The 18,137-nt window shown below is 36.8% G+C and overlaps 2 protein-coding genes across 2 annotated transcripts; both read right to left on the reverse strand.

Moving 5' to 3' along the window:
- Positions 1 to 2,299: 2,299 nt before the first annotated feature.
- LOC131614006 (uncharacterized) lies at positions 2,300 to 5,603 on the reverse strand. Its single transcript, XM_058885636.1, has 6 exons — positions 4,998 to 5,603; positions 4,588 to 4,823; positions 3,517 to 4,491; positions 3,218 to 3,422; positions 3,049 to 3,172; positions 2,300 to 2,955 (listed from the first exon to the last, which is right to left on the reverse strand). Exons 1-6 carry the CDS (start codon positions 5,601 to 5,603, stop codon positions 2,300 to 2,302), a joined length of 2,802 nt encoding a protein of 933 aa, XP_058741619.1.
- Positions 5,604 to 10,797: 5,194 nt separating this feature from the next.
- On the reverse strand, positions 10,798 to 11,292 carry LOC131614007 (uncharacterized). The gene has a single exon (XM_058885638.1). It carries the CDS (start codon positions 11,290 to 11,292, stop codon positions 10,798 to 10,800), a length of 495 nt encoding a protein of 164 aa, XP_058741621.1.
- Positions 11,293 to 18,137: the final 6,845 nt, after the last annotated feature.

Raw genomic sequence — 18,137 nt, forward strand, 5'->3', positions numbered from 1 at the left:
ATCTGAGCGTTTATTAACCAACTTCATCCTTTTATTAACCAACGTTTTACATCATTAATCAACTTTGTTTTACTATTAAAAAATTAATTTTAATATCTGGACCGTTATTAACCAAACAATAAACTATATTAACCAACTTTTTACACTCAATTAACCAATTTTGTGTTACCACTATTTATGCACTGTTCATATTACTATTTACGACCACTGTTCACGTTACTATCCATATCACTATTCACTCTTCATATCAGTATTCACGATATTTGTGAACAGTGAATTGGGTGTAGGCATACAATATGAGTGTATGAATAACATACTTGTTTGACAATATGTTTAAAATATGATGATTTGCCTCAAAAATTAAACTTATTTATTAATTAAATTAGAAAAATATGTTAATAACATAGGACGAAGAAGACAACAACAACTGACTCTTATTTCAGTCATTGAGATTGATTAGAATCAAATTCCCCAAATTCACTAATCTCGAAATCTTTAATTATAGTTTCTTTAATATTTTTTCTAGATCTTTCTCTATCTTTAATTATGTGTCTACTCTCCATCTTATCAACTATTTCGACAATAAAATTTACAAATGTTCTCTCTACATACGTTTAAATCTATTTTCCATTATATCTAACTATAGATAAAGAGATAAAGAGAATAGATTATTTTAGAATTACCTTTTTTAAGTATATTTTACCCTCCACTTTTCAAATAAATAACAAAACAAAATGAATTAAAAATAATAATTGCACTACATAATGGGCTCTCATTTTGCCAATAATAGTAAGTTGTAACTGGTATGTTTTTAAACTATAGCAAGTATCTCAAATAAAATTGCTTGATTTACTTTTTCATTTTCTTCCAAATTCTACTTCCTGCTTCTAATTTCTAATGTGGTGAAATTTACTAACATTCCATGTCATGTTAAAATTGTGAAACATGGATCATATACCTTATTATGTAAAATTATGTACTATTAGAAGATGCAGCAATACCTTTATTTCTAAATTGTAATTATACTGGTTTTAATAAGGAGAATCCGCACCATGAACCAAATAATATTACTACATATTTATTGGAAAAAAGTAACTTGAAATGCAACAAGAGCGTGGTTTTATAAACCAGAATGTTATAGTTCAGCAGTTTTTATTATTTTACTTTTGAATATTTAAAACTTAACAATTGTGTTTCATTGCCCAAAATGCAAAATTATTTTCTATAACTTTGTGTAATAATAATTATAATAAAGTTGTTGTCTTTTTTATGTCAATGTCTTCATACTTTATTTCAAAATTATCCTTAATCTTAATTATTATATATAAAATTATTAATATTATTCATTTTCTTATATTTGTCTTTAATTTCATTTTTTTACCTATAAAACAGGGACGGAGCTAGATGCATTGGAATGTGGTCACTTGCCCCTACTATATATGTTTTCTAAAAAATATATGAGTGCTATTATATACATACACTAATCAAACCATTGATAAAAAAACATTTAATTAAAATAAAATAACTCATTAACTAATTAAAAGAGTATTTTTGTTATAAATATAAATTCATATGGTATATGAATAATTATTTAAGGTTTCATTCTAAATGATAGTAAGTTTTTTATTTTAAAAATCATATATGTCCTCCTAAAATAGAGACGAGTTGGTTTTATGCTTAAATTCAAAATAATTCTTAATTAAAATTTCAAAAATAAGATTATGTCATTACAACATTATCATCAAAGATGGCAAACAACTATTCATATCATTATTATTTATATTTATATATAAAAAGAGATAGATAGATAAATAATTTTGTTTATAATAACATTGAGAAAATTACACAAATAAAATTACAAAATTATTAAATATTTTTTAAAATTAAATCTCATAAAAAAATATACATATGATATATATTTAAGCTTTAAAAAATAAACACTCTTTTATTACACTACATAAATATATTACCCTCACAACTCAAAATCTCTGGCTCCGACCCTGCCTATAAATATGATAATCGTTTTCTATCTTTTTTTTTATAAACAACTTTATATTAAAAAGCACAAGGGGTGTCAACCCAATACAAAAGAAAAACACACAACAACCCAAAGCAAACCCAACTAAAAGCCCACCAAGCTAGACGGGTTAGCCAACCAAATGCCCCGATCACACTCAAGACCTTTGTTAGCAATAAACGAAAACCATTCCCATCCCATTGATTTAATACAATTCACCACCCCCGACACATCCCACGCCTTATTGGAAAAAATCAAATCATTCCTAGCTCTCCAAATATTTCAAGAAATTAACAACCAGAAAAAGTAGACAAACGGCGCACGCACACACACCTCCAAACAATCATCAAAACGCTCTACAACATCAAGCTCCAAGTTTCCTATTCCAATATCCATGTCTTCTCCTAGCAGCCATCGGAGCACCATCTTCCAAACCTTGTCGGACTCAACACACATAAGGAACAGGTGCTCTTTATGTTCAGTAGCACTGTTACATAAAGGACATAACACTTGATCCCCTCCATGAAGAACACCTCTTCGCCGTAATTCATCTCTAGTAGGCATACTATTAAGAATAAACCGCCATTCGAAGCATTTGATATTCTCAGGAACCTTTGCCCTCCACACATTATGAATAGCATGCACCTTGAACTCCCCCAAACTATTAACCCCACTCAGCGTTGCATACAATCTTTTATACGCGTCTTTGACTGAAAATTCCTCGTTGCCGCTGCCCCACTCAACCGAACCATCATCATTACGAGACACAGCATCTAAAAACCAAAATTGATCATTTCTTTGACTCCTACAAACAGCTCTAATATCGCGCCACCAGAGAGAAGTTTTTTTCAAACTATAATTCGAAATCTCGTCGTGGATACAATGCTCACTATTGCCATGTGTAAACGTCATAATATCAGACCACACACACTGCCTGTCTGCAATACAACGCCAGCCCCACTTACTGATTAAAGCAATATTGAACAATTCAATATTCTTCACACCCAAACCTCAATTTTCTTTGGACAAACAAACTTTGTCCCAATTAACCCACGCCATCCTCCTTTTGTCTTCCTTCGGTTTACCCCACAGAAACGAGCGTTGAATTCTAATGATTTCCTCCCACACCACCCTAGGAGCTTTGAAGAAAGATAACTAGAAAATCGGAATATTGTTAAGGACCAAATTTAAAAGTGTTACCTTGCCACCGAGAGAGATATGCTTGCCCTGCCAAGAAGCTACCCTTTTTTTCAAATTGTTGTAAACCGGCTTCCAAGTATCTTTTCTCCTATGATTAGCACCTACATGAAGGCCCAGAAACAGAAACGGCATGCTGCCAATCGCGCAAGGAAGGAAATTAGCAGCTGCAAGTAAAGCATCATCCCCAACATTGATACCGTATAGCCTACATTTGTTGAAATTAACGCTCAAACCGGACACACGTTCGAAACCCCTTAAAACTGCTTTGATACACCGCAGATTATCTACATTCCCAACACAGCATTACCGTATCATCCGCGAATTGCAACAGCTCAACGTAAATCTGTTGGTTGAAATGAAACCCCTGGAAACCCCCAACCTCTCTTGCGTTCCACATTAAACCAGACAGACCCTCAGTGGCAAGAAGGAAAAGAAACGGGGACATGGGATCCCCCTGCCGGAGACCACGAGAAGCTGCAAATTCCGCTGTTGGACAGCCATTCACGAGCACAGAGATATTACTTGAGAAAACCATCGCTTCCATCCACCCACACCATTTGCTCCCAAACCCCATTCGCTTGAACATGTATTTTAGATAACTCCAAGAGACACAATCGTATGCTTTTTCAAAATCGTTTTTCAGAATCAAGCATTCTCTTCTATTCCTCCTCGCAAAATCAGCAATCTCATTCAACACAACAACTCCATCCATCATTTGCCTACCTTCGATAAACGTCGTTTGAGTTGGAGAGACCAGTTTCCCCATCACCTTATTCAGCCTTCCAGCCAATAATTTAGACAGCAAACGATAAAGGCAACCAATGAGGCATATGGGCTTGAATTCTTCCACCCTTTGAGGATTATTAATTTTTGGAGTTAACGCCAAGAACGAAGCCGTAATTGCCTTGGGCAATTTACCTCTTCTATGGAAGTCTTGGACAAACCTCATAACTTCTTGGCCTACGAAACTCCAACAGAATTTCAGGAAGCTCAATGGAAAACTGTCAGGTCCTGGGCTTTTCTCGCAATCCCTGAGCCACACTGCATCCTTAATCTCCTCAAGAGAAAACAGAGCCTCCAAATAGACACAATCCTCGGCAGTTAAACAATTGAAAGACACACCATCAAGCAACGGACGAATCTCTTCACTCTCCACGAATCTATTCGCAAAGTGATTCATAATTTTAGATCTAATATCCTCCACCTCCGACAAATCACCCCTTGCAGAACTCAGCCCAACTATGTTATTCCTCCTCCGTCTACCTTTCATAACCCTGTGGAAGTACTTGGAATTCGCATCACCTTCAGCTAACCATTTGCATCTCGATTTCTGCCTTAAAATACTCTCTCTAAAGTTAACCGCTTCTCACATAGCTTTAGAGGCTACACCCCTGGCTTCACTCACGTCAACACAAGTGCTCCTCTCCATGTCAGCCACCATTGAATCCAGCTTATTCAGACTACTAATAGCTTTGTTGACATCTAAATCTAAAATACCAAACACCTCCTTGTTCCAAGTCCTGATCATATTCTTCTGCTTAGACAACTTCTCCTTTAAGATATACCCGGGTCTGCCATGAATATTGGACAAAGACTTCCAACTGTCCTTCAGAAACGGTTTAAAACATTCATGATTGAGCTAGCATTTAAACGGCTTGAAAGGCTTGGGACCCCAGTTCTTCACCACCCCATTAAGCCAGATAGGACAGTGATCAGAAACGCTTCTCTCCCCCACAACCTGCCTATCAATCCCCTAAAGCTCCAAAAGCCCCTCACTAACCAAGAACCTATCGATCCTACTACAAGCAGTTCCAGCCAAATTGAACCAAGTGAAGCGATTGCCTAGAACCGGAAGGTCAATAAGCTCCATGGCGGAAATGAACTCATTGAAACCCAGAATTTCTCCACCATTAATCTGAACACCAATGCCTAATCGCTCCCCTCTATTACTCACGACGTTGAAATCACCCCTAAAACAGTACCACTCTCCCTCTTGAAATCTATATCGCATCTCCCTCATACTCTTCCACATCTCCTTCTTCTTATCAAGGGTGCGCGGAGCATAAACATTAACCACGTACACACGCTTCCCTTTCCAATTCACCGCAATCCCCAAGAAACCATCACCAGTGAAGCTATAGAGCACTTTAAATAAACCAACCTTCCACATCGTGATAATACCTCCAAACCTCCCCACAGCCCAATTAGCACTCCACTCCATATCACTCTCCCCCCACAAGGATTGAACATTCACAGAATCAAAGTTACACAATTTAGATTCTTGAATAAAGCAAATATCAACCTGAACAGAACGAATGAGATCACGAAGGCACTTCCTCTTGGCTGCACTCCCACACCCCCTCAAATTGTAGGAAAGAACAATCATTGGGACACCAAATTATTAGATGCATCCTTTGAGGCTCTGACTCTATGAGCTGCTTCATCCAATTTCCTAATAGCTTCAATTTGATGTGAAACCGATCCCCCACCTATGATACCAAGAGCTCGAGCTTTATTCCACACCACCGCCGCCACATCAGAATTAAGGCACCCAAGCATTCTTCTAATACATCTTGCCACATATGAATCAGTCGCAAAAACACTGGAACATGCCGTTCCATCTTCATTAGAGTTCTCCATCGCCCCCTGTCTCCTCTGATTCTCAACAATTTTTGATTTGGGGCTGAAAGAGGATATGCAATCTGTGAGGGCAAGGTGTAGTTTTCATGATGTCAAAACATTGTGAATCAACTACAACTTAAGTGGAAACTTAGAAACCGAGAAAATGCAACCAAGACAAGTATTTTTTGCTACAAGACACTAATAGGTCGACTCATAGATACAACAGGTCGACCTACTTCAAGCTGCTTCTGAAAAATTCTATGTAAGGGCTGAATGCGTCGACGCATCACATGAATAGGTCGACGCATGGAACTTTGTGTTATCTCGGGTATGCGCACGCTCACTCTTCAGGTCGACGCATCCACTCTTTGAAATTCAAATGAAAAAGCAAAATGCGTCTACGCATTGAGTGACTAGGTCGACGCATATCATTTTGGGGAACCCACGGGAATGCGCACGCCGACCCTTCAGGTCGACGCAAGTGTCACACATGGCTCATTTTCAGGTGCAATACATTCAATAGGTCGACCTATGCAGAGAGCAGGTCGACCTGTCGCTAATAAATTTGGTTTTCTGCTGTTTTCATTTTGGCCTATGCATTGTATGTGGTATAAATACTCAAGTGATCATTCTCAAGCATTTCAACAAGAAACGTGAAAGATAGACTCAGCTTCTTCTCATCTTCAACCTTTCGCTTATTGATCGAGAATCACACATAATCATCTTTCTCGATCAAAGTAAGGAACGTGTGTTGATAAGGTTCGACGGTAGATATTTGTCTTGTTCGAGATTCGACGGTAGACATTCATCTTGTTCGAGTGAAGATTGTTGAGGGTGTTTCTTGTATAAAACCTTAGGGTTTTTCCTTCTTCATCAAAGATTTTGCTCGAAGGTTTTTGACAATCGATTCGCTTTGGTAATCAATTCAACCGTGCATAAGGGATTGAGGGATTGAAGATCCGCTCAACAAACTTGCTACAACCGGAGGATTGAGAAAGGAATGATCTAGGTCTTGATCGGTGAAGATCATAGACAATGACTTGATTCAACTTGAATCAAGGGGAGGATCGAATTGTATTCAATTTTACTGCATGTGTGTAGTTGGTGATTGGTACTTTCTATCCTTGTTAAACATTTTTCAATCTAATAAAACTTTCCTAATTTCATTTGAAATTAGGGGCAGACGTACTCCTGCGAGGACGATAGAGGAACTTCCTAAACAAATATCGTGTTCCTTATCATTTTTACTTTATCTTGTTTTCCTTTGTTTTCGTCTATTTCCATTGTTGAACAAAAACTAAGGTTAATTAAAATATCGATCACCAAGTGTTCGATAAAATTACTCAATCAAATTTTTGTTCAAATTTTAGTGAAAACGCTCATTGCGAGTAATATACCATATAGTGTGTGTAATACGGTGAACTGACCTTATTTGAAATGTGCGGATAGCAAGAGTCGCCACCGACTTTTATTTTATCCAATTAGAAAGGCTAAAAGAACAGAAAAAAACCTTTTAAAAAGATTTTGAGTTCGGGGGGTAAGTTATACAAAGGGAAGGTGTAAGGCACCCTTTGCATCCATGGTTATCCATGGGCTCTTAATTGCTTAGCTCACTTTGTTTGAATTGTTTGTTTGAAAATTTTTTGAATAAGAAAAGATTTCGAAGAAGAACTTTAGCTTGTAAATAAGCGTAGTCTTTTTGAAAATATTCTTTGAAAAGAAGTGGGAAAAGATTTTGAATTTGAAAAAGAGCAAGCAATTAATAGCAACTACCCTAAGTTTTGAAAATCGTTCTTTTAGCTTTTCGGGCGAAAGGGTCTATCCGTACCATGAGAGGGCAGGAAGTCTTTCAATTGGATGTGAAGGGTCATCGAGAAATTATCGTTCGCCACAAGACTGTCCCTTGCCATAAAGAGGGCAGGTAGTCTAAGGGAAGGATATAATAGTCATTTTGTCTTTTTAAGCATCATGCGAGGATACCTTAGCAATAGGGACAATTATTCTTTATAAGGCAACCTCGAGGGAGTTTCAATAACTTTGAAGGTAACATGCAACATTGCTTTAGGTATCCTCGGAATCGAGGGACTTGACTATTTAGTATACTTAGAGGCAACAGAATTATAAGGCAACAGGCAACAAGAGGGATTACCCTAAAGGTGTGTGGGTGCACAATCATATGGTTAACTTCGATGACATTTATCTTGTAATTAGGTGATCTACGTTCAATTCATGGTTATCACTCCCTATATTACTAACCACGCAATCAAAATAAAAGCAGAAATAAAATTTCCTAAGCTATTACAATAAACACCTGCGGGGATGGGGAAATTAAAAGGCGGAAGAAAAAGAGGAATCAATAATTAGTTTTATCATCTTGATCTTGAGCCTTGATCTTCCTCGAACCCTTGACCCTTGATTGACTCTGATCATCTGAGAATTAACAAAAAATAATGGGGTGAGTGTAAGAGGAATTCTTTGGCATTGAAAACAAACCCATTTAACCTATAAGGCAAAAATTAAAATCATTTAAATAAAAAAAAGATTAGAACTTAGCTTTAGTTTTTTTTTATTGGCATGGCGCGTAGTCGAAGGACTTTAATCAACCCTGAAAGTTAGGCATGAGGCATGAAGAAGAGAAATTTTAGTGCATTGTAGTTCCACAAATCTTAACTTACAAATACTGATTGAATAAAAATAATTATCATTAAAGGTTTTAAGAAAAATTCGAGAGTTCGATTAATATATATTAACTAAATAATAATTATTTGATTAATAATAAAAAAAGGTGGAAAAACAATTATTAATATAATTAAAGAAAAATCGAACTTTTGATAAAATAAATAAGTATAATTTTATTATGAAAGAAACTAATTTATTAAAATAAAAAATATAACAATAGTAATTATACTAAAAAAAAGAGATAAGAAAATAAAAATATTTGTGTAAAAAAATAAAATAATTGATAAGTGCAAAATTGTAGTTATTTTGTATATATGTTTTGTTGCACTTATCGATACTTTTTGTTAATACCGTTCGAATAATACCCCGTTTTGTGTATAAATACGTATACTTTGTGAGTAGATAAATTTTCATATACTTTTATACTTTTTGATAGTTTTCTATTCATTTTGTAGGTATTGAGGTGTATTTGGAGCATGAGCAATAACGTGGCGAAGACACGGCTTCAAACGCGCGATTTTGAGCGGCGGAATCAATTCATTCGGCAAATAAAGCTCAAAACCAAAGAATAATAAATCACCAATTTGGTTGATATGTTGTCATTGTTAGATAGGAAATTGAATAAGCTTTCCAACGCTTCGAACCAGGCGCAAATCGGAGTTACGCTTCTCAAGTTATGGCCAAAACACTAAATGTTGATTTTTCATGACAGCAGTCAGCGCGCGATGCAAGCTTCCGCGCGCGACGCGCGCTGTGCTAGAACCAAAAATTGCATAAATAGGTGAAAAACAGATTTTTTAGTTTATGGTTTTGGGGTATTTGTTCCCAAAGACATCACCTTCATTTTTTGTACATTAGAGCTTAGAAAACAACATTTATGGCTTGCTCATGGATGATCTGGAGTCGGGAGCTTAGTGGATCATGTTTGACACCGCGAGAAATTGGGTTTTCTTCTCTTCCTCTTCTCTTTGTAACCATTTATGTTGGGTTTTTGTTGTAAGTATGCTTTGTCTATATGTATATTTATTGCTCATGGTGTTGTTTAATGCTTTCATTACAAATCTTCATTAGTGATTGCTTCCTCTATGTGGGTTTGGATTGTTTCAGACATGGATGATTTGAATCCGAGTTTAGGAAGAACATTTATTGGGTTTTAACTCTAGATATAGATTAGAACTTGGTATTCACTTTAGTGTCGGTTCTTAATGCTTCCGTGTTGCTCGTATTGTGCTGAGAGATCGTCGACGCGAGTAATACGGTCGTTGTCTCACTTTGCGTTAGACATAACCTCCGTGTGAGCGATACGTGATGATGTTGATTTGTAGTTTAGGTTGATTTCAACTGAGTAGTAAGTTTAAGTATTTAACGGGTATATGAGTTTCAAATCTCGAGAGTCTCTATTGTCCGACTAATGAAATTATTTTGTGTTCATAAGTTAAATTTCCGCATTTACCGTCTAAACCCATTTTAACCCGAACTCAAGAACTAAGAATCCGTCGAACGGCAGTTCAGTAGCACTAATCTCTATGGACACGATAAATTCCCGGATAAATATTTCCAAAACTTTTGTTGCTTGCCGCTTTGCCGCTACAACAATAATAATAAAAAAAAATTTAAGAAACACTTAGCTGGATTCAGTGTAGTTGCATCTTGATGGTGTACCATGGGACGCCATATCCTGGTCCGTCAGATGCATCCTCATATTGATCCAATGGTGGATGGATGATGGCGCATCATAGGTGTGCGTAGACTGGGCTGCATACAATCTGTGAATGAACATTCAAAAGAAAAGAAAATAAAAATAGGTGAGGAGCGCTGGGGATCGAACCCAGGTCCTCTTGGTGACATGCCTGCAGAGATTACCAATCTTGATACACGCTTCAATTTGTTATTGCTTTGAACAAAATAAAATAAATATACAAAAAGTAATCAAATGGAAAATTTAAAGGAAAGCCAAGGTGGGGCCCCATCTGGGCGCAGTTATCCAATAAAAATAGGGGAGAGAAACAGAATCTTTTGACCGTCCAATAGGAGAGGTCCATGCGCCATGAGGCATCCCGGTTTCAAGTAAACTTGCACAAAATGACTCGATTTTGAAAGTCATCCAATACAGATGATGCGATCATTTGGATTTGTTGGTGGTGTCGTTCGAAGGGGGAAAAGTTTTCCGAAAAACTATAACGCGTCATGTCAATGCACACCGTATCATACGCACATGCAATAAGATGTCCCATTTCTGGGAATCTCATCTAGTTTGACACGGGTGTGTAAGCGCCCAACTAATGAACAAGAGCTTTGTTAACCGCTTCAAATTTAACTACCTCTCCATATAATTGCGTGTACGAGTCTTTATGCGTCTTTAACTCTTGGATAAGTTGGTAACAGACAAGCGTATGACTATCCTCTCCATTACCAAGCAACCCCGAGACGGCCGGGTAACCATAATCACCGTCTCCTGTAACATTATCGATTCGTTTGATATACCTGTGCATAAAAACCGACATCTCTTTGATGAATGGAATTTTCGGTGGAATAGGCATCTCTTCGATGATTGGAAATTTCGACGGAATAGGTGTCGGAGGCGGTTTGCTTCTGTGAGCTCCTTTGTTTGAACTTGTTTGAAACTTTTGAGATTTAGACGTCAATGAGTCAGGAAAAAGTTCATCGACGTGCTCACAATACGAAGGAGCACGTGTGGTCGAGTTGTCAATCGGTGTAGGCTTGAATTTCTTCGGAGTACCCTTTGTCTTAGCCGGTTGAGAATGCGTTTTCATGTCGGTTGTTTCGGGATATCCAATCTTCCACAATTGTTCTTTGATGTGAAGTTCATGTTGTCATCGGCCTTTGAAAACCTCTCTTATATCGCTTTCAATTCGGAAGTAATAGAGATATGCGATCTTCCCCTTTGATGCAACCATCATCATCAAAACTAAGTCTTTTCCAATGAGGGATAACTTCGTCCATTCTTATTGCCTCACCTAGCTCTATCTTTTTAGCAATAACACACAAACACACACGGGAGACCGTACGTTTTAGAAATAGTACAACCATAATTTGCACTATCAGAACCTACAACTTCACCTAGTTTGGCCTCGTGAAAAATATGGTTCAACTCGGCCCGAGATACATTGCCGACAATTGAGAATAAAGTATGATGTCCTTGAATCGATGTTTCAACACCGTAATGCTCTGACCAAATGTTGTTTGTATCTCATTGTGTTGTTTTTTAATCATGAGATTTACAGAGTCCTAATCTCGACACAAGTCACCCTTGCTATTAGCCAACCAATTTTTCAAACTAGCATGTGCCGACTCAACTTTGTTGGTGGTTGTATTCCCAAGGTGTCATACATTACACAAAATTCTTCTTAACCTTATCAAGAATGGTGCTGTTAACATATGTCAATAAATCAAGATACTTTTCAAACACTTTCTGAAATTGAATGACGGAATCGGCGTATAATTCTTTTGTCGAAGAATTTGCAATCCGACTCCATGCGTCCATTATTTATTCAACAACCACACCGGCCTTTACTGATTTCCCACCTTCGGTCTCTACATGTTTCATCCCTACCGCCGGTTTAACCTTACTTCTCACGTTACATGTTATGTGATATTGACAAAGTAATGTGTTAGAATAAGGAAATACCTTGCCACCGCATTCGCGGTCCGTAACAATTTCCTTAGGCATCTCGACTTGTTCCTTCAAAAGTTACTGAAACGCCTCTAATGCCCATGTAAAATTATCTTCTTTTTCGCACTCCAAAAAAGCAAAACCAACTGCGTATGTATTCTCGGTGGATGTTACACCAACCATCTCAAATAATGGAAGTCTATACTTGTTTGTCTTGTAGGTAGAATCGTGAATGAGCACTGTCGAAAACGTGTTGAACAACTTTATTGAATCTGGATGAGTCCAAAAAGTGTCTCGGACCGTAACTCCATCGTCGTAAATTTGGTACCGTGACACATATTTGTTATCATCCAACAATTTCAACAATTGTTGCATCTCACTTCTATCTCCCATATTCTCCTTATTAATGTGGTATCGGATGTTATACACTTGCCTTATATTTGATACATTATCGGGTTCCTTTCGTTACAATGTGGAAAATATATTTTTCGGTTGGACAAGATTCAAAGATATGTCACTAATACATGTCTTCTCTTCCGTTTTGAGGCGACGGAGACTAGGATGACCTTGTAACTTTGAGCATAAATCATTGTTATGCAAACCACAAATAACACTAAATTTCCACTTTTTAGTAGCCAACATATAACCACATAGTTTAAATGGACACTCACAATTTTTAGTACCCGTGTCGTCCCTTTTAAACTTCCTTAGAGGAGTATGGTATTTCCCGCTTCTTTCGCACAACATTGTTACGAAAGTGTTTCTTCTTGCCATACCATTATCCGATCTTCCTATTACCACACCAAAACCAAGGTTTGTTGCATTCCTACGAATCCAAGTGAGCATGCTTTCACGATCATCAAACTCTTGCTTGTTATTAAAGTTACCGCCGACATCTACTGTCTTTACGACTACCCCTTCAACATTTTCAGAAACAATTGCGGAAGGAACTAATTCTCTTGAGATATTGCTGGGGTGCACCATACATATTTATAAACAATAACATTAATAACACAAAATCACAAGAATGTTGGAAAAAACAGCAAAGACACGTTCCGTAGATGCACCTCTGAAACGTGTTCATCTTCAACACGTTACGTAGATGTACCTACGGAAGCAACATTAAATTTTTTAAAGAAATTTGATTGCTAATATGAGCAATGCAACGGATAAAGATGAATATTTACCTGAAATTTTGTCTTCTCTTGCTCACTTTGATTTGTTGCACCAAAAAGTTGGAGCTTTAAAGTGGAAAATGATATTAATGGTGTAGTGTTTTTTAGGGTGGTGAGAGTGAATGTTGAAGAAGAAATGTAAAAATGGGGGAGTGATCATGGTGGTTCAAACTATATTAGATACTTCCGTAGATACATCTACGGAAAATTCTCGCGCTAAGTTATTCCGTAGTTGTACCTACGGAAAAATCCCTGAACAGAATTAATCTGCAATTTCTCCTAACATACGCTAGTTTAAAATACTTGCGTAGATGTACCTACGGAAAAATTAAATTTTTGACAAAAAAATGTGCTTCCGGATGTGCATCTACAGAAGCAGGGAGCAAAATTGAAAATTCACCAAATGCCTAAGAAAATCAAGGGGTGTAATGAGATATTCTCTTTTAATAAAAACAAACAGGTAGACTTTCCGCAAAGAGTCTCATTGGGAGCTGTTAAGTCTAATTTTTCAAAGCCCCTATTTTTTAATCTCACTAAAGCCCCACTTTATAAAGCCGCTTATTATTGAGAAATTTTTAGAAATATCTTATTCCACCTCTTGGAGTTCTTAGAAACCATTTGCGTTTAAAAAATATCCATGTTTTCATAGATGTATCTCTGGACGCACGTTTTTTTTTAATTAACGTAAAAAACTTTCGTAGATGCATATACGAAATATGTCCGTATGTATATTTACGGAAGAAACCCCAAAACAGAAAACTAGAAAATCAATATTGCAACAACAAAAACGAAATTCGTAAACTAAAATCGACATTACATTGATGATTTTAACAGAAAATTAAATATTATATTTCAATATTTTGGCGGACGCTTGCACATCTCTAAGGTTTGCTCGACCGTTCTTCGTACCGTCTCTACCAACTCCAGCGGGATTTTTCTTCAAACTCAAAATACGTTCCTCATATCGACAAAACATCCTCTCGGCTCTTGAGCTCAAAGTTGCTGTAAACGACGTTCCTTTCGTTTTCAATTTAAGGTGAACGATACTCGGGCTTCATAACCTTTCATTTATCTATGTAAGGTAAGCGATAGTGGATTTGGTCAATGATATCATCGAGCGAGGTGTAATCGTTGAATTTGAACATCTGCCGGGTGTTTTGTCGTTAGAGTAGGAGACACTTGTGACATACTAACAGATGTTGATATCAAATTGAGAAATTTTTGTGTTTGTGTGAAAGAAAACGTAAGAAACTCCAAATTTATAGAAAACCTAGGTGAACATGGACCGCCCATTTTCTGTCACACAATATTTCATAGTTATATCCATGGAAGGAACCTAGATATTTTGTTCCATATGGACAAGATTCAAAGTCATGTCACTAATACATGCATTCTCTTATGATTTGAGCCGACATACATTAGGTCGACCTTGTAACTTTGAACACAAATCATGGTTATGCAAACCACAAATAACACTAAATTTCTACTTCTTGGTAGCCAACATATAACCATAAATTTTAAAAGGACACTCACATTTTCTACTACCAGTGTCGTCTATTTTAAACTTCCTTAGAGGAGTATGTTACTTTCCGCTTCTTTCGCACAACATTGTTACAAAAGTGTTTCTTCTTTCCGAACTATTATCCGATCTTCCTATGACCACACCAAAACCAAGCCTAGTTGCAGTCTTACGATGCCATGTGAGCATGCTATCACAATCATCAACTTGTTATTGAAGTCACCGCCGACATCTACCGCCTTTACGACAACCTTGAACATTCGGAGAAACATCGTATGTTGAAACTAATTCTTTTGAGATATTATCAAGGTGCACCATACCTATTTGAAAATAATATAAAAAATAACACAAAATTATAAAACTGCTCTAAAACAACAGCACATACATGTTCCGGAGATGTACCTACGGAATGTGTTCATCTTCAACATGTTCCGCAGTTGTACCTACAGAAGCAACGTTACCTTTACTTTACAAAAGCTTCATGATTAATGTGAGCAATGTAATGGACAAAGATGAATCTTTGCTTGAAATTCTGTATTCTCTTGCTCCCTTTGATTTGTTGCACCAAAAGTTGAAGCTTTTGAGTGAAAAATGATATTAATGATGTAGGGTTTTATAGGTTAGTGAAGGTGAGTGTTGAAGAAGAAAAACAACAATGGGAGAGTGATCATGCATGTTCAAAATATAGTAGAAAATTTCGGAGCTATATCTACGGAATATTATGGCACTAAGACGTTCTGTAGATGTAGCTACGGAAGATTCTCTGAACTGAATTATTATGATTTTTTGGCACCGTTTACCAATTTAAAATACTTTTGTATTTGTAGCTCCAATAAACCAAATTTTGGCTAAAAAAAGAGTGCTTCTTGATATGTATATCCAGATTTAGGGGGGCATAAATGAAATTGCGCTAGGTGCAGAAGAGTATCAAGGGGTGGATTGAGATTTTCTCAAATTTTTAGGCTCCATAATTTTAGGCCCCTAATTAATATGTTATTTTGGGCCCTATTGAGAGAGTCTTATTCTATTTCAAGTATATCATCTCGCAATAACTTTGGAGATCGAGAAATGTCGGTTCCCTCCCACCATCAAACCTCCAGATCCGATAACAACTTATTCCTCGTCGGTGGAGGAGAGAGAGGCCTTCAAATTCAAGACAAATTCGTCAAGTTCACCGCTATTGGTGTTTATTTGCAGAGCATTGTTGTTCCCTTCCTTGTCGAAAAATGGGAGGGGAAGACTGGTCATGAGTTGTCGGAAACTGTTTCATTCTTAAGAGTCATTGTTACACGTACCTTCTACCTTCTCTCTGAGCTGGTTAGATTGATTTAGGGGTTACGGTTTATAAAGTGCTTTTAGCTTATTTCTATAATAGCTTATAAAAAGTACTTAATTATTTGTATGGAAAATGTTTGATTTTTTAAATCAAAAATATAATTTCAGTTTAAGTTGTTTTTTTATAAAAAGAACTTATGTATAAGCATTTACATTGCAAAAGGTTAGTTAAGTTTATTGTTGATCCTATTGAATAGTTGGAAATCATTCATTTTCTTTTTTTTTTAAAAAGCAAGAGATATATTAGATCAAAAGGTTCAAGATTACATCCCACAAAAGGGCCGAAAAAGAAAATTACAAACCGATTGGAACCTAGCATAAGTAAAACAATGGGTTATTGCTAAACTCATAAAAGTTATAATTGGAATGAGTAATTTTCCCTATGAACGACCATCTCCAAACTAGCGCTTTACAGCTCCACACGACATCCCTCGAATTCCAAGTACCCTCGTTAAAGACAATGTCGTTCCTTCGTAACCAAAGATTCCACAATGTAGCTAACCACACCGTACCTGTTTTACTACTTTTGACTCTCTTCGCCCGACAAAAAGAACTCCAAGTCAAAAAGCTATCTTTTAAATCTACTCCTAACTTGAACGGTATCCCAATCCACTCGGCAATTTCTCTCCAAACAATCCCGGCATTCCGACAGAAAAGGAAAGAGTGAAGAGTAGATTCGTTGCAATTATCACAGAACACACAAACAAGATTCGAAGTATTAGAAAGAATACCTTTGCGCCTAAGTGAGTCTTTTGTTGGAACTTTATTGAGGAAGCATCTCCAACCAAAAAACCTCACTTTCAAAGGTACATCAACCTTCCAAATGTCCTTAAAAGCAGAATCATATCTATTCACCGGGCCGTGAGGAATCGAGTCTTTGCAAAGAGAAAGATAACATGATGCTACCGTAAAACTACCGTCCGGTGCCCGCTTCCAAACAACGACATCCAGTTTCGAAGCTGTTAGTTCAGCCGCAGACAGAGCTGAAAAACAGATTCTGAAGGTGCTGCTGTCCGTGAGCAGTCCTGTGACCAAAAACAGTGCTGGCCGAAGAAACATGAGGAGCATTTGGAAGCTGAACCGTTGCAGAACCAGCAGCTGCATCACCGATCATGTTTTCTTCATTATGCTGAGCACTAGCAACAGAAACTACAGCATTTTCCAAGACTTCATTCAGCCCCATGTGCTGACTGTGAGCATGCCCGATGGGGATTCCCAAGTCTCCCCAAAGCCATTCTCCATTATTCCATCCACCCATGGCGCCAACCGAAACGTCTTGCAACACGGAATCATAAAAAAGATTCGGAAAACGATCTTTTAAAGATCCGCCCTCCAACCAATGGGATTTCCAAAAACAAATCGAGTACCCGTCTCCAACCTGAAAAAGAAAATGCAGGTTAGTAAAAAAATTCTCCGGAAGATCTTTCCCCAACGTGATTAAATCCGCCCACCACACCGAAGTCTTTCCTCCCTTCTTAACATTCGGATTTTCATCATCATTATAGAAATTATGGAAATTTTCGTTATAGAAAACTAACTTGAGAAATTATGGAAATTGGTTTTTTTTTTTTTTTTTATAAAAAAAACAATTTTTTATAAAAAAATTTTTAATGTTTTATTTTTGAGAATATTATTTTTCAAAATTAAGTTGTTATTTTTTTAAAGAATTAATTTTTTTATTAGGAGCCTTGGTCCCATTTTAAATTTTGGGGCTTATATATTTGGGCCTCATTATTTTTAGATTTTTTTTTTTTGGAATTTTTTACCTCGTCCTTTCAGATTGTTAGGCAACATGTGCGTTTTTTAAAAATACCTCTGCTCTCGGAGGTGTATATGCGAACGCATATTTTTTTACTCAATGTTGGTTTGCTCCGTAGATGCATCTACGGAGGAATTCCTTTAATGTATCTCCAGAACCATTTTTGATAAATTCGCGCCAGAGTCTCTTCTCCTCCC

Source organism: Vicia villosa, linkage group LG6, assembly GCF_029867415.1.
Source record: "Vicia villosa cultivar HV-30 ecotype Madison, WI linkage group LG6, Vvil1.0, whole genome shotgun sequence".
NCBI lineage: Eukaryota > Viridiplantae > Streptophyta > Magnoliopsida > Fabales > Fabaceae > Vicia > Vicia villosa.

What these genes read in the sequence shown, in the direction of transcription:
- LOC131614006 (XM_058885636.1), bottom strand. Translation starts at nt 5,603, where the DNA reads ATGATTGTTCTTTCCTACAATTTGAGGGGGTGTGGGAGTGCAGCCAAG. An exon ending in GTAGGATCGATAGGTTCTTG is followed by an intron (nt 4,824 to 4,997) that starts GTTAGTGAGGGG and finishes CCGTTTCTGAAG; the next exon opens with GACAGTTGGAAGTCTTTGTC. An exon ending in GGTTAATTGGGACAAAGTTT is followed by an intron (nt 2,956 to 3,048) that starts GTTTGTCCAAAG and finishes GTTGTATTGCAG; the next exon opens with ACAGGCAGTGTGTGTGGTCT.
- LOC131614007 (XM_058885638.1), bottom strand. Translation starts at nt 11,292, where the DNA reads ATGAAAACGCATTCTCAACCGGCTAAGACAAAGGGTACTCCGAAGAAA.